We start from the raw sequence: 25905 nt of genomic DNA on the forward strand, positions 1-25905 counted from the left end.
GCCGTACCTCCACAACTATGGTGGAGGACGCCCTCAGCCCTCTTGAGGCGGGACTGTGGTGAAGGGGTGTGTGCTGGGTCCATAATTAGCCAGATTATTTTGTCACAGAGCATGTTTGGATCCAAATGCAGCACACAGGAAACCAAGAACAGTTGATAATGATGTTTCATGTCAGAGCTCGGTAGATACAGGCAGGACAGATAATGAGCACAAGTATGTACAAAAATCCAAGCAGACAAACCAGTAGTGGACAGGCAGATGGTAGATCGTGGCCAAGCAGAGGATCGGGAATCAGAAGAGACGGGCAGGTCAGAGGCAGGCAGGGTCGGCAGCAGAAAACAGTCCGAAACGAAGTGCTGGAGAGTCTTGCATGAGTCGAAGAACAATCTGGCCATGAGTGAGTGAGCAGGAGAGGCTTAAATACTGGCTTGACTGGAGATGAGATGCAGCTGGAGCCAAGGTGAGCTGATGAGGTGGGTGTGAGGTGGAGGCAGAGTTAATGGTCAATGTCAACCAACATCTTTCAGGCTAAACACAGCTGGCCTTGCTCCAAGCGTGTGAAGGTGCTCCTGGGTACCTTAGCCCCCTCACAGACAAAGGTAGTTGTTTGTAGGCTTGTGGTAAGGGGTTGGTGGTAGCTTGTTTTTTTCTTTGGACCTCCTCATACATTATTGCCCTACTCTGAGCGCCTCGCTCCCAAGCCCCACATATCCTTCCAGCTGTAAAGTGTGCCCCTTCTGAAGCATTTGAGTGGTAGAGAAAACAACTGGTAATTGCTATTTATTGGCCTGATAACGTTTTGAAACGGGTGCTCCTAAGATGGTCCACTTCAGTACACATTAAGGATACAGAGTTTCCTATCCACGAGGCTGTCCTATTGTAACACATGCACAACCCCTGCAGACAGGAGAACATAAAAGCTGTGCTGTTTGTTCCTCATCTGGTGTTAGGTGACAACACAGAATACTCAAGGAGCATTTGATAGCCTTGTTGCTTTCCTGATGATCTCAGCCTTCTGGAAACCTGCATTAGCACCAAATGCTCTGAAATTACAGTACATATCATTGATTATGTACACAGATATTATAGTAGTATAATAGTGTCTTTATGATGACAGAAGGGATCTTGAAGAAGTCCACAACGTCTAAGACATCCAATGTCTTAATGGCAATATCAGGCACTGTATAATACTAATAACTCACAGCAATCATAACCATAAGGTTGTAATCATGATTCAGAACAACCTTGTATGGTTTTACTAAGCCAGATGTTGACTCTGATGGGATGTGATGTTCAGAGTGTGGAATCAGCTGATAGCATGATCAAGGGACAAGTATTAATACTGTTTCATGCTCTGGATGAAGGTTTTGTGTTGAAATTGTTCTTCACTGAGCTTCATCCAGTCAAAGCTGAGTGGGTGAGCTCATCAACATGATGTATGTGTATGTCCATTATCCAAATCATACAGTAGTCAGACAAAGCCTGTCCTCTCCACCTTCATCCTGCCGAAAGTTTGCCCCTAGACCCAAAGTGTCCTCTTACAAGCCTTTCCCAGGGCTCGCCAACAATGACTTTACTCCAACTTTCCTTGTCTCCTCTTTGATGCCACTTTTTCCCCCTTTTGCTCTCAAAATTATCTCCAATTACCCCAAAACGCTGTGTTTGTCACATCACACAAACACAGTGGAGGTATGGATGAGGAGCAGCTAAAAAAAAGAACCTGGGGGGCTTCAAAGAAGTCATTTGATCTGCAAGAGCATTTGCTAATTTTTACATCTCAGAAACCGGAAATTTGAGATAAACCTTTTGTGCTTGGTTACAGTTCAGAGTGAGTGTGACACGCAGACAAGGGGAGAGGGAATAATAGGGTGAAAACAGGAGGACGGGCTTGAGTTGTGACTCCATTAACAATCAGAGTGACAGTAGCCATGCTTGCTGCTTGTGCCTATGAACATAGTGACGGGGTCAGTGTGCTCCCGTGGGAGCAGAGCTGTGGAAAATGGAGAACAATGCAGTCAGGAAGACAGAGCTCTATAGAAATCTAATGCATCGCCGAAGGATGTTCATCATGTGAGAGAATGCAAGGTTGAGGAGAAGACTTTTTTATCCTGGTAATCCTTTTGGCATCACTTTGAAGTGGTGAACTTCTTCAAGCGGTCATACAGTTAATATCTAGATTGTCAGTTAAGTTTAGTCAATGCACTAAAGTTAAAGTAGCAAAGGTTGAGTGAAACTTTCTTTAATGGTTTAAATTAATGTTTAAAACTATGCTCTAATCAGGGGCTATAACCTCGTCCAAATCCCAGTAAGGGGTGAGCAAAATAAACATTCAATATGTAGTGCTTCATAAGTTAAAGGTAATTGCAGTGATCATAGTGTATGATGATGTAAAAATAATTAAAGCCTTTGATAACTCAATTCAAAAAGACTGAACAAAAAACTTTTTAGCAAGTAAAGCATATATGAAACTTCTGTTACTGATACTATAGCTTGAGTATTATTACAGAAACAGCCACCTCATTTCAGACTATAAAGTTGCATATTTAGTCTTTTGTCGCCTCTTAGGGGCAGAGGAACTCCAAAACATCCTGACATACCCACATCCCTGATACTGTAGTTTCACCTTTAAAAGGTGCAAGGTGTAATACCAAGCCACCTGCTCAAAAGAAATAGAGGACAACATGTCACCCCTTAGACAGTAGGTTCAGAAAGTGAGCAATAAACACTTTATACAACTACATATAAAATATTATATCAGACTTGCAGGTTCTGTCCAACATTGTCATATTGGGGTGTGTTAACAACATCGCAGCTTCAAGGGGTCACTAGCAGGGCTTAACACCTTTAATTATTATTATTTATTCATTCATTAATGATAAAAAAAAGACCACAGCGGTTTTAAACTTGGTGTCTGTAATGTAGATATTTACATACATGTCAATATAGCTGTAAAAATGACTTCAACCAGTCCCTCTGATGAAGGCAAACTTTATTCGCATTAAAAGAGAAGACAGATGATGGCAGTCACCACTATAGGACTAATGTTACATCATTCAATTCTACAATTTTACTTTACGGTTTGCGGATACTTTATCAACACAACAACTAAAAACATATCTAAAAAGAAAAACTGATTCACATCACTTCATAAAATACAACATTTCCAAGATCACACATTGAACACAGTTGAGTTGTATTGCATGACTGCATTTGTTCAAAGCTGTGTCTGATCCTAACTGCAGAACTGAGAAGTGTGTTTCCTGTGATGTCACTGCTAAAGCAGCTTCTAAACAATACGTAGTTTGGCTTTCTGAGCACACTAAATCAAAGTCACTCTGTACTTCATGATATATGCAGGGATGCAGTGAGGGGATAAACCATATGTCTAAAGACAACTATGTACACTGCAGTTCACAACATAACATATATCTACACATCTTGCTGCAAATTCATCCATTCTCTATTTGTTTTGAGGTATCCTGCTCAGGAACCGATAATCTCACAACATTACTGAATGAAACATAGGAGAAAGAAGGAGGTCTCCCATGTCATAGACTTTTGTGATAACATTGTGGAGTCTGGTTTAGATGCTCCTTAACAGTACTGATCAACTGTTCCTCCCAGAAAAGACTGGAATAACCAACATTAGACTTCACTTGCACTAATCAGAGGAAGAAGGGTGTTTGCTGGCATCCACTACTAAGATTTCTTATTTTTGATTAGGAAAAGGCCTCTACTTTTTACAGCTGCCACTGATTAATGTTACCTGGAGCAGATTTTGTGTCACTGCTGACACTGTATGTAACTTTTGTAAGTAAATTCACAAAAACAGATGACTCAGCATCGTTCAGGACCCTTGTTCGGTTGTCTCGCCTGAGTCTTGGGTGCAGGAAGGTCCCTCAGCAGAGGGGGAGGGACGGGCCAGGAGCTCTGCAGGGCAGCCTCCAGCAGCAGCCACCTGCTCCTCCGCCCGCAGACACAGCTGCTGCAGGAAGTTGGCTGTCTCCATCACCAGGTCGCTTTCATCATCTAACAGGGAGCAGAGATACAGAGAGTAATTATGTCTGTTGTGTATATTTAACATAATGTAGCACACTGCACTGTTAGTACCACAGCAGCCTGACATGCAGTACTGGCTTCTCTCTGCCCTTTATCTGACTCCACTGTCCTGTCGCAATGGAAGAGGAAGAGGAGGATGGTGGGAAGATGTACTACTTAAAATAGAGTAGCAGTGTGTATAAAGGGAAAGAGCCTGGACTTCTAACATATTTAATAAACCTTTGTTCCTTAATTGTTTTGATTAGATTTGATTTCCCCTTGTTATCAGAATATAATCCGACATATGTCTCGCATCCCAAGACGTACACTGTTTCAAATAAATACAAAACACAACATTTAACCAAACAACAAAACCATACTACAAACACATACAGTGCATCCAGAAAGTATTCATACCCCTTCACTTCCACATGTTATTATGTTACAGCCTAATCCCAAAATAGATTAAATAAATAAAAAATATCAGCTGTAAAGGCAGCTGTACTTGTTCTCCCTCTGGACTGAGGCAGACTGAAGCTACATCTACTCACTATCGCCTACTAGACATTACGGCATGCTAATGTCAGTATGCAGTAGATATCTCTGCAATACAACACAGAGACATCTTTAACATAACGTCAACACTGTTACCTCTTCGCACTCTGTTCATAATGTTAGTTAATTATTTGAATACTGTGAACTTAAATTCTGGCAGATCTTACACATTGTACCAGCTCTGGCTCTTGTAGTCAGACTGGTACTTGTACTACTCATCCAGGAAGATAACTTTTGAGACGCTGTCTTGAATATATATGTGCAATAAAGGTGTTGTAGGAACCAGCAGATTGCTCAGATTGTATTGTTGTGTATTGATTTCTAGAGTTATATAACAAGGTAAATGTCCCCGTTGTGGGACTAATAAAGGATTTCTGGTTCTGATTCACATTTAGCTGTCACTCCGCTTGATAAGCCCAGCCCAGAACCTAGTGTTTCAATCTACCGTTGGCTCTGAATGTTGATCTGGAGAAGAGGTTTGATGACTGTTGTGAACTCCCTCTCTGCTGTGCAGTGAAATGGCTCATCCTAACATCTGTATTCTTCTGAAGCTTAAGTGAAGATGTTTTTCTTAGATATTGAATCTGAGAAGTTTTCTTTAAAAGAGGATTCTTCTACAGCACCTTTCAGTTCTTTCAACCTTGGAGTATCTTTGTCCAGGTCGGCATCCTGCTCCTGCAGAGACCTGCACATCTTTTTATGGGTGAACCAGTGGAGCTTCTGGCATGTCAAGCTGCAGTAAGTCAACTTAAAGACAAATAAAAGAAAACATGACCTGGGGGTAGTTCAACATGGAGATGACATGATTGAATTATCTTACAGATGGGGGCTTTTAACGGACGTTGACTTACTGCTTTACAAAGGGAGCACCTCTTGTCTGCTCCCTTCTCCCCACACGTAGCACAGTAGTCAGCATCTACAAACGTCATCTGACCTGTTATGGCCTGGGTCAACACTGAGAATGCTGTTGGGTAGTTGCCCTGGAATTAAGTTGATAATGGTGTTTTAAAGTTATATAAACACGATAAAATAAAATAATTACACCTAACCTATAACACCTCTTTAATCAACTTTTGCTAAAAATGATATTCTATATACTACACTTCAATTTCACACTAACATTTTCTTCACTTACAATCTCTACTGGTGCAATGCTCCTCACCAGCTCCTGAAGGAGTGTGGCCTCACAATAAGGAAACTTCCTGATACAGTCCCGAATGAACCTCTCCTGGTACTGTGGGAAGCCATCACTGTCTCTCCCCTTCAACATGCTGGGACCCAGAAGCACAGAAAACAAGAGAAAAAGAGATAACATGTATTCCAATTTTACCTTCCATAAGGTTTCCTGTACCATTGTACACAGTATATTGTACCTAGTGGTTGGAATATTTGTTGTAGATATTTAGTGTCCCACAAGGATGAAACTGACTGAACATGGTGGCTCCTAGACCTCTGCTCCGTTAAGCTTCCATCCATGGGCCAACATTTCACCATTCTAGAGGATTCTGACAGATTCCATTGTCCCCTGAGTCAGTAAAATACACAACCTTCATTACCTTTGAACGCTTCTACTTCGGCTGCTACAGGCTGGGCTTTAGCATACCGTCAGCCCCTGAACATTTTCAGAATCGTGAGCCAGACAGGCCAACAGTCAAGTTCCTTGGTCACATTCTAGACAACCAGACAAGCCAAAAGCTGTCAAAGTGATTGAAGAGCCTTCTAACACAGGTGAAGTTTGCAGCTTCCTCGGGATAGTTCCCTGGGAAAAATAGTACCAGGCCTAACAGAGAAGCTTCGGCCACCGTGTGACCTTCTCCAAAGAAAACTCAGTGTGTTTGGACCTGTGCACAACAAAATGCATTCAGGCAGCTCAAAAATGGTCTGGAGGCAGTGCTGACACTCTATGACCTCAACAAAAAGCTGAAACTGAAGCCTATAGAGCTCTCTGGTGGCTACAGTCCTGCTCAAATACTTTCAATCAATTCATTTTGTAGATTTGTTGATAAAGATTTATTCTTACATGTATTGACTGGGATTATGTCTTATCATTCACTCTCAGTAACAAGCTTTTTAACTCCTAAATTGGCTCTTTGAAGCATTCTTAAGTGTAATTCTTAATAAATATGGAGATCTGGCTTAATGCGTCGTGTGACCAGCATGGGGCCTAATTGGTGATCCAAATTTCATCATGACAACATACTGTACATATGGGCAGTTAGGAATTTGGTTGGTATGCCACAGTCTACTGTAGTAATGTGGTGTATGTATTAATCTACCTAGTTGATATCTATGTAATAACTATTTTTTAAGTGTTTTCTTAAAATTCAAATGTTAGTCACTCACTGATTAAATGTAGCTAGACTCAAGTGGGTTTAGTGATCATCACAGAAGATAAGGACTGGGCCTTCAATCCACATCTTGCTCTAACCACTATCATGACTGTAAAATGAGTGATTGGGAGAGTTGCTGGTTCAGAGGACAGACTTCCACTCAGAAGCATCACCTCTTGACAAGTGCGTCCAGCTTGTCATCTCGTTTCTGTAGGAAGGCCAGGCATTTCTGTAGCACACAGCTGATGTAGTGCATCTTCATTGCCAGGACCTCATTCATGTCTTGCTGCTTCACACACTGCTCGCACAGCAAGTCCATCACCTGGTGACACTTCTCCAGAACTTCCACGTCCACCAGCACAGGGTTCTCCTTCACCAGCATGACTATCTGACAGATTTGAGAGTTGGTTAGTTCAATATTTCTGGGCAGGGCTGTTCAGAGGACAAAAATAATGTCATTGATTGGGACAGGGAGCAGAGAGTCAGTTTAGTACAGCAGCATCATCACCAAAGTCATAAGGATTCATCCTCTGGGCACCAAGGATATGTGTACCAAATGTGAGGAAAATTCACACACAAAAAACAAAAATGTCAGGAGCAGCAGCTAGGAGTATGTGGGAAAATCCTAAAAAGCGTCCAAGAAAAGTGTCTGGACTGGATTCTCCAGTTAGAGGAAGGATCAAAGTCAGAAAAAGAAAATGATTGACAGCGAGGACAAACACTGGGGGTGGGGAGATGCGGTGAGCTCATCTGCAGGCATACTTTATAAACACTGTTATCTATACCAGTGGTCCCCAACCGGTACTGGTCTGTGGGTCATTTGGTACCGGGCCGCACAGAAAGATTGAATAAAAAAATATTTTATTTTGAAAGGTTTTATTTTGAAAAATCACCGGATACATCTGTCTGTGCGTCTGTGTCTCTTGACACATGTCAAGACGCTCGTCTGTCACGTGATACTTTACTACAAAGAAATTAAGCCCACAAGCAACAATGAGTGGAAACAAACGTCTTTAAAGAGCTTTTTTGGAAAAGGGAAAAGACCCAATGAGGAGGCATTTAAAAGACAATATCAGGAGTCCTACTTAAAATACGTGTTTATCGCCCCCCCGGTCCGCGAACATATTGTCTTACATGAAACCGGTCCGTGGCATAAAAAAGGTTTTGGACCGCTGAGCTATACAGAACACTGTTTGTGTAATTACTCTCACTGCCAGAGGGGGGAGACAAAGGTTCCACATTCCAGCTTTTAAATGATTACTTTATAGTCGAAGTTAAATTCACTTTTCTACCAATTCATGTGTTTACATTGCATACTTTTCGAGCCTCTTCAGGCTCATTAACTAATTATTTTGTTAACATTCATCGTTTAGGCTACAACCCCCTGACTTTCCTTCTAGCAGCCCCGGTAGATTGACATTATTCCTCTTGAGTGCCATGCCTTGACATGTAGTAATGACTTTAAAGATCTCTTCACTTTTCATCTAGCGCCATCAGGTCCAAAATGTTCACATATACGTATAATCACATGGCAGTAAACCTATGAGTAAGTCTGCAGGTTTCAGCTCGTTAGCAGGCCTCACCTTGACCGGGTTCAGGTTGGTGGTCATGATGATCTTGTGCAAGGGTCCTGCCAGCGTGGGGTGTAGCCTGGGCTCCCTGTCCAGCCCATGTGGACGGGTGTAGTACTCCAGCTTCGCGAGCGAGAAGAAGTTATTGATCAGTGTTACACAGTCGTGCTGGCCTGGAAGGAGAATGTCCAGGTTATCATGTAAACACCCCCTGAGTCACTAGTTAACTGGCAGCACAGTCTGAGCCTGTCTCACCTACAAACGCTGCCATCTGAGCAGCAGTGCGACCCAAAGAATTTGCATGGTCTGTCTCTGCTCCTGCATCCAGCATCATGGAGGTGATGTCTGTCCTTCCTGGAGAAAGGAAGTTTAGAAATGCAGCACTACATTGTTCCAACAATTATTTTTCTAAACTAAAATGATAGTTAATTTTAGTCTAGTTAAACCATATTTAAAACTACAAAATAACCTTATAATAGATGCTGCAAAACTGAGTGACACACACAGTTATACCTGACAGGCCAGCAAACATGAGAGCAGTGTATCCATATTCATGCTGGTTGCAGTTGACATCGGCCCCATGCTGCAGCAGCAGACGACACATATCGGCCTTTCCCTTATACGCAGCATGCATCAGTGGAGTCATGCCATACTTAAGAAACAAAGGAGGAAAACAACATTACATGAGGGAATAGTCTATATGTATGCTGACGAACCTGGAAAAAGATGGTAGCCAGGTTTTTACATAAAGCAGCATTAATCGAGTTGATGGCAAATTAGCGGTATAGGGCAACAAGCTGAAACCACATCATTACATCATACTATAATGATATACAATCGCTCATTTATACAGCAAGCAGACACAGAGCAACACAAGCAGTGATTTGGAGTCTTTATATTCATGTCTATATCCAATATTCCCTCTTTTTCAGCTTTGATTTGGTCTCCACCACGTCCTGAGGGTGGTCTCTTCAGTCTCTTCAGCTGCTAAATGCTCCAATATGTTCACCAGCGAGTCTCTAACTGTGTGTGTCTGCTGTCTGCTGCTGTGCAGCTAGTGTCGGCCTATGGTAGGAGCTTTTTCACTGAAAACAGAGTTGGTAATAATCAATTTATTATTATAAAATTGTCCGTGGGTGCATCACTACAAGCAACATTGTTCATGTTACACATAGTCAGTTGACTCATTGTGCATATAAACTTGATTATAAAAGCCTTAAAAGTTTACTTAGACTCAAGTAAATGCACAATGCAAAGTGATGATTTGGCTGAATGGATCTCCTGAAACCGCAAAAGTGGTTATGATAAAAGACTAGATCTATACAGATGACGCAATAAAAATGGGTGAGTCCCGTGGAGCAGGAGTCATCAATAGACGGTGATGTTTGGCATGAACTGAGAGTGGAAGTATTTAAATGGCTAAGAAAAGACAATGACTGAGGTCGGACAGGATTATTCCTTTCCACTCAAAGACATGGATGATGATGAGAAGTGGAGAAGTGGGATCATCACTGTGGGCAATATTTTACCAGGACACGAGCACAGAACCTCCCGTACTTAGTCAAAGGGGCTTTTAGGGGGAACTTAAGGAAGCAAAGCTGGAATAAGGTTTATTTAAATAATAATCCTAACAAAGCTTATAATGAATTTCTGTCTGTCTTCACCACATTATATGACAAGCATTGTCCTTCACCAGCAAACAAGAAAATCAAATAGGAAGACAAGCCCTGGACCAGGGGACTAGAACAATGCATTTAAACTTGTACTATACAAGAAGTTCTTAAAATACAGAACGAAGGAAGCAGATATGGTTTTAGATCTAATCGATACAGAGATGGGAAGTGTAGAACGTTAGTCAGTGTGCAGGGTTCAAGGACACTATAAGAAGGTTGCAAATAACTGAGAATGAAAATACAACAACCTGCCCTGCAAAGTTAAAGAACCCATATTATTCACGTTTTCAACAAACAATGTTTTCTGCTATTTTACAACTTTACAAAATGTGATTAAAAGTAGAATTAATTTATTTGAATTGACTGCATTTGAAGAACGCTGGAAACGGATTGTGCGACAGCAAACTGTCCTCTATAAAACAATCCTGCAGACAAATGTGCAAACTTTGATTTGAATTCTAAATGTATGAATGTCCTGTGTATGCCTTACATCACACACATAAAACACTTTAGTAACATGCCTGTGTTGTGTGTGTGAAGGTGAGTGTGTGGGCAGTGATGAAGCACTGTCACTACACCTGATTCTGACAGACAGGCAGTCTGAAGGACTCTGTGAACTACATGTAGTGGCGTGATGCTTATCAAATACCTTCAAGGGCTGCGTCTGCCTCTCAAGAGTCATCTCCATATGTCTCCATCACAATGGATACCATATGTTACACTGACATAACAGTTGCATTGTGGGTGGAGGAAGTGGTGAGTATTCACTACCTTCATGTTGTAGCACACGTCTTGTAACATGAGCCTCCTGTAATGTTGTATCACTTTGAACACCACAAACCAGTTGCCACTGTATCAGCAAATGACATTAAAACAAACGTGTTGTAGAAGAGTTTCTCAACCTTGGGGTTGGGGCCCCACACGGGGTCACTTGTTAAGCATATAGGGTCCTGAAGCTTCCAGTATAAAGTACATAATGTAGCCTGATTTAAGAAATCCCTCATTTTATAGTGTTGTAATAGACTTAATACTCAGAAATTAAATGTAGTTTTTAGTACATTATCTATCACTCCCAAAAATGTGCTTTCTTACATCATGTATCTTTGGTTTAGGTTTGCTGAACATAGAGATGGGAAGTGTAGAACGTTAGTCAGTGTGCAGGGTTCAAGGACACTATAAGAAGGTTGCAAATAACTGAGAATGAAAATACAACAACCTGCCCTGCAAAGTAAAGAACCCATATTATTCACGTTTTCTCTGTTTCAGGACACAAATGTTTTCTATGATCTTTACAAAATGTGGTTAAAAGTTGAATTTAATCATTTTATTTGACTGCATTTGTCGAATGCTGGAAACGGATTGCTGTTGCCATGCAACAGTCTTCTACAAAGACGATCCTGGGAAGATTTTGGGACGTGGAATAAAGTGACAGTTTAACGAGCCGGCAGTTTTGAGGTTAGAAATGTGCTCTATTACAAATGACTGCTAACATGTTGGTACCTCATCCAAACAGTTGACTCGTACTTCTTCACCAGCCAGCAGCTGGGCAGCTTCCTGTACATCACCTGCAGACCAAAAGTATCACAGTAAAAATGTACCGATGGAGAGGTTTGGGGTTTGAGACATTCACACGTTAGAAGCAGCAGCAACAACAGAGGAGAGATTATCTAAATGAAAACAAACATCGGTACAATTCATGCACCAAATATATATTCTAATTATAAAGTATGGATTAGTTGATCTACGTTTCCTGGAAAAAGCTATGGATGGAGCGGCCTCCTAAACTTTTTGTTTCTCATTTATTGCATTGCACAATCATATGGTAAATATTGATTTGAAAACAGGGCAATGTTAAGGTTTGGACAACTTATTGTGCAACTTTTACATAGCACTGTAAATGTTTATTTTTCATGAAACAATGTTTTCCTGATGAAATACAATAATACATGTAAATAAAACGAGTGCATAAAGCTTGAAGTGTAAGAGAGCAGGACTTCTTACCAGCAGCAATAACTTGCAGGATCTTCCTCTCAGACGCTGACAGATCTCCTTTCTGAGGCGCAGACATCCTCTGTGATCAGCTGTTCTCAGTGATGTCTCTTCTGTCCTGTTGATCCAACTCTGCCGTCCAGTCCTGCTGACAGTTAGTCTGCAAGTAGACTGAGAAACTGCACTGGACACAACCGGCATTCCCTGGAACATACCACTATACCAAACAGGGGGAGACAGTGTTGTCTGCTGGATAAAAATGCAGAGTACTAAATATTATAAATGTTACTTAATTTAATTTAGATCATTTTCAAATATGAAGTTTTGCTGTCCAGCTCTGACTCGTTACTCTGACTATCAATCAAATATTCAATCACATTTATTTATAGTCCCCACAATTAAAGGGGGACATGGAAGAGTCTGTTAGCATTGTGCTATTGTTTGCATCAGTTGTGCTAATGTTGTTGTTTGATTTTTTGTATTTGATTTACTAGTAAAGTTGGGATTAACAAGAATATTGGTGTCATTAGTCATACTTTAGGGTTCATTAAGTAACTCGTGTGCTCTTTCCTCTGCAGGGTCAGTCTGAGCCGGAGAACTGCTGCGACAACATCCACTTCATGAAGTCTTTCTCCAACAAAGGGATGCTCTTCTACATCAAGACACCCATCTACATCTCGTCATTATTTATCTTCAAGTTTGATTCCTTCCAGTTGTGTTGTCTTTGCTGTACGAGAGCAGAAGTTTTATGTTTTTATTCCTGCAAACCAAACGTGCATGCTCATGGAACATATACAGTCAAAAATGGGATTTAATTTGCATAGCTTTTTATAGTAAAATAAAGATAACTGCAAAAAAATTATAATATACTAAAATATTTATATTTATATAATACTAAGGGGAAAATAAATGTTTAATTAACTAGCTTTATTAATTAAATGATAAATACAAATTTGAATATTCCTCATATGTAACATAACGGCTTATATTACCCATCGGCTCTTACTTTGAGAGTCAGAGATGTGCCCAGAGGAGTAATACTCAGTCCACGCAGCAGGTGGAGCAGCCGCGTCACGCATCCCTTACTCTCTGAGTAAACACAGGGCTTGTTCCTCGTGTCTGCACGCGGCCCTGATGATTGACAGGCAGCCGCTAGTTCACAGGTGTAGAGTCTCCACCCACAACAACACAGAGTTCACATGTGCGGTGTCTGTGTTCACTTATGACCTTTCTCAATGATCCCAGTCCTTCCTCTGTTAAACACGTGAGTACTTAGTGTCATTTGCACATAATAATAATAATAATAATAATAATAATAATAATAATAATAATAATAATAATAGGAAATCAAACAGTCATAGAAATTTAAAAACAGTATTATCAAAAAAGAAATAATAAATCAATTGTAATAATAATAACTAATATTTAAATTAAACAATGATATCATTCATTTGATTTGATTAATAAATATGAATGATAATTAATAGATGCTTATATTTAATGACTAACAAGAAAGTCACCAGCTCAGTCATCTTTGACTTTTTTTTAATGTGTGTTTTGTCTATTTTCTTGGCAAATAAATTACTGATTGTAACCCCAACTGTACACAAATAAAGAAACAGAAATGATTTAAGAGGCGCTGGATTGTTTACACAATGTTATCAAGTGTGTATTAACATTAACATGATATCAATATTTCATTTTTTTAAATATTAGTTATCTTAATGTATTGTGACTCCCCTAATCCAAGTACACCCCCATATGTGTGTGTTGTAGTTGTGGGTGATTCATGATGTCGTATATTTTCATTAGAACAAAATAAGCAATTTTGTCTCACCGTTAAGTGTGTGTGTGTGTGTGTGTGTGTGTGTGTGTGTGTGTGTGTGTGTGTGTGTGTGTGTGTGTGTGTGTGTGTGTGTGTGTGTGTGTCGCTGATGAAACATAAATGAGGTGTACAGTAACATGAGACAGGATGAATCACATGCACCTCCATGCTAATGCTACTGCTCCACATTCTCTGTGGAAGATTTTCAGAGGAAATAACAGTAGTCCTCTGCAGCCAATCAGCGGGCTGGGTGCTCTGCAGCCAATCAGCGGGCTGGGTGCTCTGCAGCCAATCAGCGGGCTGGGTGCTCTGCAGCCGTCCCTCACTGAGTCATGTGCCGAACAGGCGTAAAGTTACAACAGGTAACCACACTAACACCATAATTGTATGCACCTTTGTCTTCAAAATAAGAGCATGGAATTTCAAGTAACATGAATTCTGTCTATACATTTTGACTTTATAATGAAATCTTATTCTTGCTATGACAAGACACTTTCCGGTTATAGTGACATTGTTCTTTTTAATGTGACATACCAAGTTGTTATCTTCTTCGTAATTCATGTTCGTATGTTGTATGGCAATAAAAAACTGTTTTCTGAGTCTAAGTCTTTTACTGCACTGTAAACAGCCAGGCTGCTACATTATTTGAGCCCAGGGTCATGACAAAGTGAGCCTGCCATGTTAACCCTCTTAAAGTCAAGCTAACATAGAAACTGTTAAACAATGACAAATGACATGCATTTATTTTGAAAACTTGATATATAACTTCCGGCATATTCCGGGTTTATTGTTTGTAATTGACGCATGAAGCTCCGTTCTTTCCAGGTTCGACCTGCTGCCGAGCGACCGTCTATTCCTGCGAGGGCTTGTTTATCTGGATTTATCTCTGGAGCCGAAATATTTATTCAAACACTTGTTTTAAGGATTTATTCTGTTTTTTTATTTTTTCATTTATTGACCAAGATGGGTTGCGCTGGATTCACCTGTTCCAAACACTCCCTGGTCGCGCTCAACATCCTCTATGTTGTGAGTATCACCAGCAGAATGTACCATATGGATTATTACACAGCTGTTATATATATCCATCCTGGCACTGATGTTATTCATGATTCACTGTGGTACCAGGATCAGATACTCATGTGTCCATCAGACACTGGAGACGAAATAACGTTTAAAGGAAGCCTTGTGTGTGTGTGTGTGTGTGTGTGTGTGTGTGTGTGTGTGTGTGTGTGTGTGTGTGTGTGTGTGTGTGTGTGTGAGAGAGAGAGAGAGAGAGAGAGAGAGAGAGAGAGAGAGAGAGAGAGAGAGAGAGAGAGAGACAGAGAGACAGAGAGAGAGAGAGAGACCCTGGATATTAAATCAAATCAAATGTATTTATATAGCCCAATATCACAAATTCTACATTTGTCTCAGTGTGCTTTACAGACTGTACAGGTTACGACACCCTCTGTCCTTAGACCCTCTGTCCTTAGACCCTCTATCCTTAGACCCTCTGTCCTTAGACCCTCTGTCCTTAGACCCTCTATCCTTAGACCCTCGCATCGCACAAGGAAAAACTTCCTCAAAGAAACCCCAAAATTAAAGGGGGAAAATGTTAGAAACCTCAGGGAGAGACTGAGGAGGGATCCTTGCAATCCTTGCAATTATTTTAAAACAGGCCTGTGAAAACAGTTGCACTGTCAGGGTTACTGAGGCTGGACCCAAATGCAGCTGCTGGGACAAGCAGGTGGGTGAAAGGTAAGTCTTTTAATAAGGAGGAATCAAAAGGGGGCTCCGGGGATAAGAGCTGGCAGGCTGGATGAATAGTTGAGACTGGCAGGTTCTCCTGGAGAGTTGAGAGCAGATGTGAGTGGAAGCGAGCAGGCAAACTGACAAACTGGAAACAAACGGGCGACTTCACTAGCAGAGGAGCTGGATCCGGGATTCAGTACAAACCTGCATTGTAATGTTCAGGTGAAAGCTTCAGCAATTTCACAGATTTATTCTTTGAAAGTTACTGACTTGTGTTAGCGTCCCTCCATTGCAGCTGGACAAGACAACATTGCCTGGGGAAACACAAAACTAAAAAGACTGTGGAGGACACTTTACCTGCTTCATTTGTGTAACTATTAGCTTTAACTGAACTTGGAACTGTGTCAGCCCAAGTGTGTGGAGCACTCCAGCATCTTTACCCTGAGCCTCAGGGTCGTCTCAGAGTCACAGGGTCTGTACCTGGCACTGAGGAAGTCCCTGGAAACACCTCCGGCTGCTGGTGGTGTGACCTACAGCTGAACATGGCAAGACGAAGGAGTTTGCGGTGGACTTCAGTAGGAAGAGAACACCCCCCACACACACACCCCGGTGTAGACGTGGACACCGTGCAGGACGACAAGGGCCTGGGACTACATCTGGACAACACACTGGACTTGGCTAATAACAGCCAAGCTGTACAAGAAGGGCCAGAGCCGACTCTACTGCAGAACCATGCTGAGGATGTTCCACCAGTCTGTGGGAGCCGGGGCAGCAGGCCCACCGGCTCTGTCCTGGAGATGGAGCTTGAGGTTGTGGTGGTGTCAGGGTGGAATCATGGACAATGACTCTCACCTTCTTCAAGACGTGCTGATCTCACAGGAGCACCTTCAGCAGTACACTGTTACCATAACGATGCAGCACAGAACAGCACAGGAAGTCCTTACTTCCTGTGGAGAGAGATGCACAGCAGAGGCGTGGGCTGCTGAGGTGGCTCCAGCCTCTGTTTCAGCTGCTCTGCTCCTTTAAATCTTCCTCTTTCTCTGTGGATTAGTATTTCTGTCTCTCTGTGGATTACAACCGTTACAGATTTTCTGTGATATGGGGCACTATGGGTCATAATGTGCAATATATAATCTGGAACATTTTGAATGAACCAAATACATGTACTGTACTTCACATTCATACTGTATATCCATACTGCCCATACATATATATGATCCTTTTACATACTTCTACGACAGCTATAGTTGCTAAATACTTCGCACATTATGATTTAACATACAAATAATATAATTGGCATAGTTGGCATTGTTATACATTATTGCATAAATACTAATAATCTAATCTAATCTAAAAATATTCAGCATGATATAATATATAATGAGCATGTTTACTTTTGATATTTTAAGCATGTTTCACTGATGTTTCTGTACTTTTAAATGCAGCACTTTTACCAGTAATTGAGTATTTGTACATTGTCGTACTTTTAATTTAGTAAACCATCTGAATTTTCCACTTTACTGCATTGGTTTGAGATAGCAGATATGTCTTCCAGAATGTATATTGTATGTATAAACAGTATGTATATACAGTGTATATATATATATATATATATATATATATGTGTGTGTGTACTGTGTACAGTATTATCCAGCTGGCTGTGTCACTGCTGCAGGTGGAGGCATCCTGCCGGCTGTGAGCTCCTCACTTACTGAAAGTCCACACAGTGTTGGAAGACATCACGATGAAGCTTCTTTAGAACCAGGACAGAGTTTATGTGAACATAATACAGATCTGTGTCGACCTGAGAGGGTTTCATCCTTTTTTGATAGAATTTTACATTCAAATGATTGTAAGGATTACATATTTTACAAATCATATGTGACTATTTTATACAATAAAACATTGTGTGTGTGTGTGTGTGTGTGTGTGTGTGTGTGTGTGTCTGTGTGTGTGTGTCTGTGTGTGTGGTGCAGATGGTGAGCCTGCTGATGATCGGCATCGCAGCGTGGGGGAAGTGGTTCGGCCTGGTCTCCAGTTTCCAGGTGGTGGGAGGCATCATCGCTGTGGGCGTCTTCCTCTTCTTCGTGGCCGTGGCCGGCCTTATCGGGGCCATGAAGCACCACCAGGTCCTGCTCTTCTTTGTATCCTTATCACCACTCAGGCTACGGCTCCTATCAGTGCTGTTTGTCAGGATGATAATAAATCAACAAATAGTTCCAGCACGTAAGTCGCTCTAACACAACTGATTGAGCTTGTGTTAGTGTTTGTGTGTGCACCAACACAATCCATACAGCATGTCAGTCAGTGAGCTTCAGAGGTGTTACATAGAGAGATACTTTATTCATCCCGAGGGAAATTTAGGCATCCAGTAACTTAAAAGACATTATACATTATATAAGTATTTAACATTACACACCCCCCCCCCCCTCCCTCCATTAAAAAGTAAGTACAAATAAAATTTAAATAAGCGATAAAGGCTGTACATTATAAATACAAAAGTAAAATTACAGAGGGTTATAAATAATTACAAAAGTCAATTTACAACACTGCAACATTGACCACTGTTGTTGTTTTATGGTTTGAAAGTTTGGATTGTATGAAATGTTTGAATCGTTGGAAGGTTGGAATCCCCCGGCCATCACTGAGAGGTGCTGTACAGTCTTATGGCCAGGGGGACAAAAGAGTTCTTGAGCCTGTCTGTGGAGCAGGACAGGGACAGCAGTCTGTGAGCAGGACAGGGACAGCAGTCTGTGGAGCAGGACAGGGACAGCAGTCTGTGAGCAGGACAGGGACAGCAGTCTGTGGAGCAGGACAGGGACAGCAGTCTGTGGAGCAGGACAGGGACAGCAGTCTGTGGAGCAGGACAGGGACAGCAGTCTGTGAGCAGGACGGGGACAGCAGTCTGTGAGCAGGACAGGGACAGCAGTCTGTGGAGCAGGACAGGGACAGCAGTCTGTGAGCAGGACAGGGACAGCAGTCTGTGAGCAGGACAGGGACAGCAGTCTGTGAGCAGGACGGGGACAGCAGTCTGTGAGCAGGACAGGGACAGCAGTCTGTGGAGCAGGACAGGGACAGCAGTCTGTGAGCAGGACGGGGACAGCAGTCTGTGGAGCAGGACGGGGACAGCAGTCTGTGGAGCAGGACGGGGACAGCAGTCTGTGGAGCAGGACAGGGACAGCAGTCTGTGGAGCAGGACAGGGACAGCAGTCTGTGAGCAGGACGGGGACAGCAGTCTGTGAGCAGGACGGGGACAGCAGTCTGTGGAGCAGGACAGGGACAGCAGTCTGTGGAGCAGGACAGGGACAGCAGTCTGTGAGCAGGACGGGGACAGCAGTCTGTGGAGCAGGACGGGGACAGCAGTCTGTGAGCAGGACAGGGACAGCAGTCTGTGGAGCAGGACAGGGACAGCAGTCTGTGGAGCAGGACAGGGACAGCAGTCTGTGGAGCAGGACAGGGACAGCAGTCTGTGAGCAGGACGGGGACAGCAGTCTGTGGAGCAGGACAGGGACAGCAGTCTGTGGAGCAGGACAGGGACAGCAGTCTGTGAGCAGGACGGGGACAGCAGTCTGTGGAGCAGGACGGGGACAGCAGTCTGTGGAGCAGGACAGGGACAGCAGTCTGTGAGCAGGACGGGGACAGCAGTCTGTGAGCAGGACGGGGACAGCAGTCTGTGGAGCAGGACGGGGACAGCAGTCTGTGAGCAGGACAGGGACAGCAGTCTGTGGAGCAGGACAGGGACAGCAGTCTGTGGAGCAGGACAGGGACAGCAGTCTGTGGAGCAGGACAGGGACAGCAGTCTGTGAGCAGGACGGGGACAGCAGTCTGTGGAGCAGGACAGGGACAGCAGTCTGTGGAGCAGGACAGGGACAGCAGTCTGTGAGCAGGACGGGGACAGCAGTCTGTGGAGCAGGACGGGGACAGCAGTCTGTGGAGCAGGACAGGGACAGCAGTCTGTGAGCAGGACGGGGACAGCAGTCTGTGAGCAGGACGGGGACAGCAGTCTGTGAGCAGGACAGGGACAGCAGTCTGTGGAGCAGGACAGGGACAGCAGTCTGTGGAGCAGGACAGGGACAGCAGTCTGTGGAGCAGGACAGGGACAGCAGTCTGTGAGCAGGACGGGGACAGCAGTCTGTGGAGCAGGACAGGGACAGCAGTCTGTGAGCAGGACGGGGACAGCAGTCTGTGAGCAGGACAGGGACAGCAGTCTGTGGAGCAGGACAGGGACAGCAGTCTGTGGAGCAGGACAGGGACAGCAGTCTGTGGAGCAGGACAGGGACAGCAGTCTGTGAGCAGGACGGGGACAGCAGTCTGTGGAGCAGGACAGGGACAGCAGTCTGTGAGCAGGACGGGGACAGCAGTCTGTGGAGCAGGACGGGGACAGCAGTCTGTGGAGCAGGACAGGGACAGCAGTCTGTGAGCAGGACGGGGACAGCAGTCTGTGAGCAGGACGGGGACAGCAGTCTGTGAGCAGGACGGGGACAGCAGTCTGTGGAGCAGGACGGGGACAGCAGTCTGTGGAGCAGGACGGGGACAGCAGTCTGTGAGCAGGACAGGGACAGCAGTTTGTGGAGCAGGACGGGCACAGCGGTCTGTGAGCAGGACATGGACAGCAGTCTGTGGAGCAGGACGGGGACAGCAGTGTGGCACTGAACATGCTGTGTTGCTAGGTGACAGAGCCAGGCCACACGACTAACCAGGGCGTGACTCTAGCTCAGGACTGAACACACTGACACCACACAGAAAGAGACAAATGTTATGACCAAACCTGCAAAATCATATTCACACTTCACTATATTGTGGCCATGAGTGCTCATCATGGTTTCAACTGTAGACTTTGTGTATCTCAAAAGTGCAAAGTAAAACAAGACAACCTTATCCAAGTTTAATCTTATTTATTTAATCTTACTTAGTTTAAATCAATCCTCTAAATGCGTTCAAAGAGCAAAGTTATCTGGATGAAAGTTTAACATCACTTTACCTTAATAACAATGTTTGACTGGATTAGTAAAGCCACATTTGAAGAAATAAAAAAGGTTTAACCTTCTCCACGTTCACTGGATGTACCATCACTGAAAATGCCACAAATGTTAATACAAACCTATTTTACTATTAACTCAGAATTCAGTGAGGAAACATGTTTTTCATACAGTATGTTCAGACAGAGGGTGATTTTAAAACATGTAAATATGTACATGAACACTTTACATTATGGATCTGTGAAATGTCTCGGTCATGAATTTGCATGTAATGTAAATGTTCTTAATCTACCACAGTACACTCTCTTCACCTCAGTGTTGTGGAACATTCATTCCTATTCATGTGCAATAAGATCCAGAGCAGCATCGTGTTTCACACTGTGCTCAGTCATGCACTAACTATTCTACTGATGTATAGCTTTAAACGCACGGGTTGAGTAACACTGGCTGTGAGCAGGATTATTTCTTCTACGTATGATGTTCGAATGACCTTGACAGTGAATGTCAGTACATGATCGTCCTGTTCATGGTGTTTGTTGTGCAGTTCTCTGTTTCCAGCGCCTGTTTGGCCATCAACAGAGAGCAACAGGTGAGATCAACTTCAGCTTCTCAGTTAAAGCAGCTTTTAGTAGGAAAGTCCTTCCTGTTCTGCTGCTGTTCGATTGTGTCTTTATATATGTGCATTGATAACTAGCCAAATGAACATCTGTTTGTACTAGAAATACAAAAGTCTCCATCTGCAGCAACTTCCTCACCTCAAATTCCTCCTTCATTCCTTGATTTATACGCAATAGTGCCATAAAATTAGCTTTATGTTCATTTGCGGTGCATCTCGTTTGTTACTGTAGGACACATCAACGTCACTGGACAGTCAAGCGTCACCTTGTTATCTGTAGAAGTCCCACAAAAGATTCTCACTTACTTGTTCGATGCTGCATTTGAGCACCTCTCACCTAAATAACGAAAATCAACTTCATTGTTTGTTATTGTTCGCAGCCTGGATGTGTGCAGTAGATTTTCTGAAAGGCCTTCTGGACCATGTAGGAAATCACTAAGTGAAGTAGAGGACAAGGCAGGATGAGAGGAAGGGGCTTCATTGCTGGAATGATGAAACATCCCACACTGATGCTCTTTGATGTGGGCTTCCTGTCCCACAGGAACAGCCATTTGAAGACATGAATGTGAATAGTTAAACACAGACAAAACCTCAGGGAATATAATCCATTACGAGTGACACTGTGGCAGTGATGAAATCATATTGTCAGGAAGTGGCTTTGCTTGTGTGTGTGGTGTCAGTAATGAAGTGGAAGTGATTAGTGGACGCTGCTTTAAACCTTTCTGATGCTGCTGACTACCAAATCATGGGATCACACATAAACTGATCCGTATTTACCAGTAAGTGTAAGACATGTGACTGGTGTCAATCACGTCGTGAGACTAAGAATATCACCATAAATATTATTTTTATTCATACTCACGGCCCATATGTAATATTGAGCCCATCCAGACATGGTTTAGGAAATATTGAAAGATTCTTGTATTCATGTATGACATTTCCTTTCCACAAAAGAAGCATAATAACCTCTTTAAAATCTTGAAAGGACATCGTCATCTACACGTCGTCATCCTTTTGGAAAATTCCAGGATCTACGAATATGCAAATTTTGTTCAACTTTCCTCTTCACACACACTGTTTTGTGTTGCTTCTACATTTTGCCTGATGCCACTGATACTCCTGTAACTCAATCAGTCATTTACACACAACCCCTGCACATGAAAATACTGACAAATGAAGAGTGCTGATGTGTGTGTGTGTGCTGCAGGATCAGCTGCTGGAGGTGGGCTGGAACAACTCTCAGAGCACTCAGAGGGACTGTGGAGAAGAGCCTCAACTGCTGTGGCTTCAAAAAGGTGGAGCCCAACCTCCCCTGTGATGCTGTGAGTTGATGTTAATCAGTTGAGATCCTAAAAGCATCTAACCCTGCAGCCTGCAGCATTTACATTGCATTTGTCTGAAGCAAGTGTTGTGACTCTTGTCCTCCTGCAGGCTTGTTTCCCCAACCACTCGTGTCTGCCCTGTGCAGATAAGATCCAGGAACATGCAGGAGAAGTTCTTCGCTTTGTAGGAGGGATCGGACTGTTTTTCAGCTTCACCGAGGTGAGCCATCACAAGTACAACACTGCGTTACTACATGCTGGGCATCAAGTAACTTAGCATTAGCAGTGGTGTAGGTAATAGCAGTAGTTACAGTCGGGAGGAAAGCACAGGTCCCAATGGGCAGTACACACACACACACACACACACTTTTTGGAGTTTGACTTTCTTTCTTATTGTATACTCGTATCACATGTACATGGTCAAAGTGCTTTGAACTACTTGTTCTTAGTAGCTTTAGGGTAGTTGCAAAGCTTTCAAGCTTCCCCAACACTGTCAACATGCTACATTATCAACATACTTTAATGCTTACATTTTAAATAGCTTTCTCAATTTTTCCATTTCATCATTAGCTCTCCATCACAGACATGCATCACATTCATTTAGAAAGAGGATTTGTTTCATTTCTAGTAGCAGTGCAGCTGCATTAGTATCCGTAGTAGTAGCAATAGAATCATTGAAGTATTTCTACAGCAGGGTAACAATCATAAGGCTGCTGTTCTATTCTATATGTTTATGCATTATTTGTATTTTTATATATTCTATAAATCCCAAACCAACCATGTGCGTCTCACAACACGTTCTGACTTTCCACTCTCAGGCTCTCAGCCTAAAGACCGCTGGTCACTGTTTAGAACAAGTTACTCAAACAGGAGGAAATGTGTTTGTTGGGGACTATTTTCAGGGGTGTATTGATTCACATTTTGTGTTCTAGTGAGTATTTGTGGCAGCAGGACGGTGTAGGTGGGACTGAGTGTGTTGATGGAAGTGAAGGAACAGTGGAGCTCATTGATGGAGGGAAGAAGATACATCATTCTGTGATATACACAACTCTTGTTAGCGGATGCGTTCACTGTTCGTTTGGGTTTTCTCATAGGTTTTGTTAACAAATAGAAAACATGGAAACCCTCCAGTGTAATTCTTTAACACACAGATAGGCAGATTGTTGTTTTGCTCTCAGTATCTGACTGTTACTGTGTTCTTCTCTCAGATTCTGGGAGTGTGGTTCACGTATCGCTACAGGAACCAGAAGGACCCCCGAGCCAACCCCAGTGCTTTCCTGTGAGTCCGCTGTCCCCTCACTCCTCTTCTCTGGGCTTTAACTGTAAATACCAGACTGACCTGTGTGTTTCCACTGATGGTTGCAGCAACACTGTTATAATGTTTTTCAAGAGTGAAGTGTGTTCTGAAGTGTTTGTGTGTGAAGGAACAGCACACATGTTGCGTCCGCTGCTCTGCAACATATACAGTTAGTACACTGAGCACTTCTGTCTGCAGCAGTCTGCTGTGTATTCATAAAGTATTTATGTTGAGCCTGAACACTGTGTTGTTCTTTTGTTGTTGTTTGTTTGTCTGCCCCACTGAATGCAATGTCAACGGCTGCTCTGCATGTGTGCATGTGTGTGTGTGTGTGTGTGTGTGTGTGTGTGTGTGTGTGTGTGTGTGTGTGTGTGTGTGTGCATGTGTGCATGTGTGCATGTGTCTGTGTGTGTGTGTGTGTGCATGTGTGTGTGTGTGTGTGTGTGTGTGTGTGTGTGTGTGTGTGGGTGTGTGTGAATGTGTGTGTGTGTGTGTGTGTGTGTGTGTGTGTGTGTGTGTGTGTGTGTGTGGATGTGTGTGTGGGTGTGTATGTGTGTGTGGATGTGTGTGTGTGTGTGTGTGTGTGTGTGTGGATGTGTGTGTGTGTGTGTGTGTGTGTGTGTGGGTGTGTGTGTGTGTGTGTGTGTGTGTGTGTGTGTGTGTGTGTGCATGTGTGCATGTGTGCATGTGTCTGTGTGTGTGTGTGTGTGCATGTGTGTGTGTGTGTGTGTGTGTGTGTGTGTGTGTGTGTGTGGGTGTGTGTGAATGTGTGTGTGTGTGTGTGTGTGTGTGTGTGTGTGTGTGTGTGTGTGGATGTGTGTGTGGGTGTGTATGTGTGTGTGTGTGTGGATGTGTGTGTGTGTGTGTGTGTGTGTGTGTGGATGTGTGTGTGTGTGTGTGTGTGGGTGTGTGTGAATGTGTGTGTGGGTGTGTATGTATTTGGCAATTTGCATGACTCTTCTGCAAATATGAGCTACTGTGTGAAATGATGGGGGTGATTGTGTGAAGCACCTGTCTGAGCCTTTGTACTGTAAACCTCAATAAAACACTGATGGAAGAAAAATAAATGTATTTCTGATTTTTTTATGCCGCAATTTGGATTTTAACTGTGGACTATATTTATATCAGGTGCCCTACTAATTGTAGCAGATTATATATGCTGTACATTCTCTAGCTTTGAACCAAGTGTGGCTGCAGAGCAGTTGTCTGAAGTGGGATAAGAGATTAAAACACAAGATTTTCTGGGAATCGATGAAGGATCAAATGTAGTTGATAAGATGGAGATTCTTCCTGCAGACTAACAGAGAGTAGCTAACTGTAAAAACAACTATGACCTCCAGTTAGCAAACAACTCCAACTATGAGCAACGTGATGTTACTGCTCTCACTAAATGAGAACATATTTCCTGCCGCAGAGGTTTATTGTTACTGTGTTATAAGAGCTGTCTCTATGTAATGCAGCTCTGTTTGTATCTGCATATCTCATCCCTTTGGAGAAGAGTTAAGGCAAGTACTGAACCACAAACACATATAATCAGAACATGATCATTCAGTCATAGAATAGCTTGCAGGCTAGTTTTAAACTGAACTGAATATGACAACGTGGGCCATGAATGGTGATGCGTTCACTTACTGTTGTACATACTGAGGTGCATAAAAGGTGAGAGGGTAAGTGTAACATGTAGAATAGGTAACTATTCAGGCTCCTCTGACGGGACACAGGATGTCGGTTTAAGTCTGGACCAACCACATCGTGCCACGCTCTCCCTGCTCTGCAGACACATGACACACAACAATAAACTCAGTAACCTGGCAATGGGAAAAAGACCTTCAATACCGGCAGTGTGAACCCGCCCATCCAGGATGTTGAACACACACACACACACACACACACACACACTGTATAAACAGATTCCTCACCAGATCTGCTTCACTACTTAACTCACTCATGATATGTTGGTCATGTCATCGTTGTTATGT

At 42.9% G+C, this 25905-nt stretch overlaps 2 protein-coding genes across 2 annotated transcripts; one reads left to right on the top strand and one right to left on the bottom strand.

Moving 5' to 3' along the window:
• Nucleotides 1-2972: 2972 nt before the first annotated feature.
• Nucleotides 2973-13293, bottom strand: LOC115015694 (ankyrin repeat and MYND domain-containing protein 2-like). Its single transcript, XM_029443217.1, is given in 12 exon segments — nt 2973-3866; nt 3869-4029; nt 5217-5340; nt 5445-5573; nt 5729-5864; nt 7097-7311; nt 8507-8667; nt 8750-8848; nt 9008-9146; nt 11668-11732; nt 12169-12373; nt 13163-13293. Coding segments are annotated over 11 exon segments (1422 nt in total). The 5' UTR covers nt 12236-12373; nt 13163-13293; the 3' UTR covers nt 2973-3740.
• An 82-nt stretch (nt 13294-13375) lies between these two features.
• Nucleotides 13376-24342, top strand: tspan13b (tetraspanin 13b). Its single transcript, XM_029443229.1, is given in 9 exon segments — nt 13376-13420; nt 14183-14343; nt 14807-15007; nt 17689-17856; nt 21200-21280; nt 22515-22565; nt 22567-22629; nt 22739-22849; nt 23838-24342. Coding segments are annotated over 8 exon segments (780 nt in total). The 5' UTR covers nt 13376-13420; nt 14183-14313; the 3' UTR covers nt 23913-24342.
• Nucleotides 24343-25905: the final 1563 nt, after the last annotated feature.

Source organism: Cottoperca gobio, chromosome 11, assembly GCF_900634415.1.
Source record: "Cottoperca gobio chromosome 11, fCotGob3.1, whole genome shotgun sequence".
Classification (NCBI taxonomy): domain Eukaryota; kingdom Metazoa; phylum Chordata; class Actinopteri; order Perciformes; family Bovichtidae; genus Cottoperca; species Cottoperca gobio.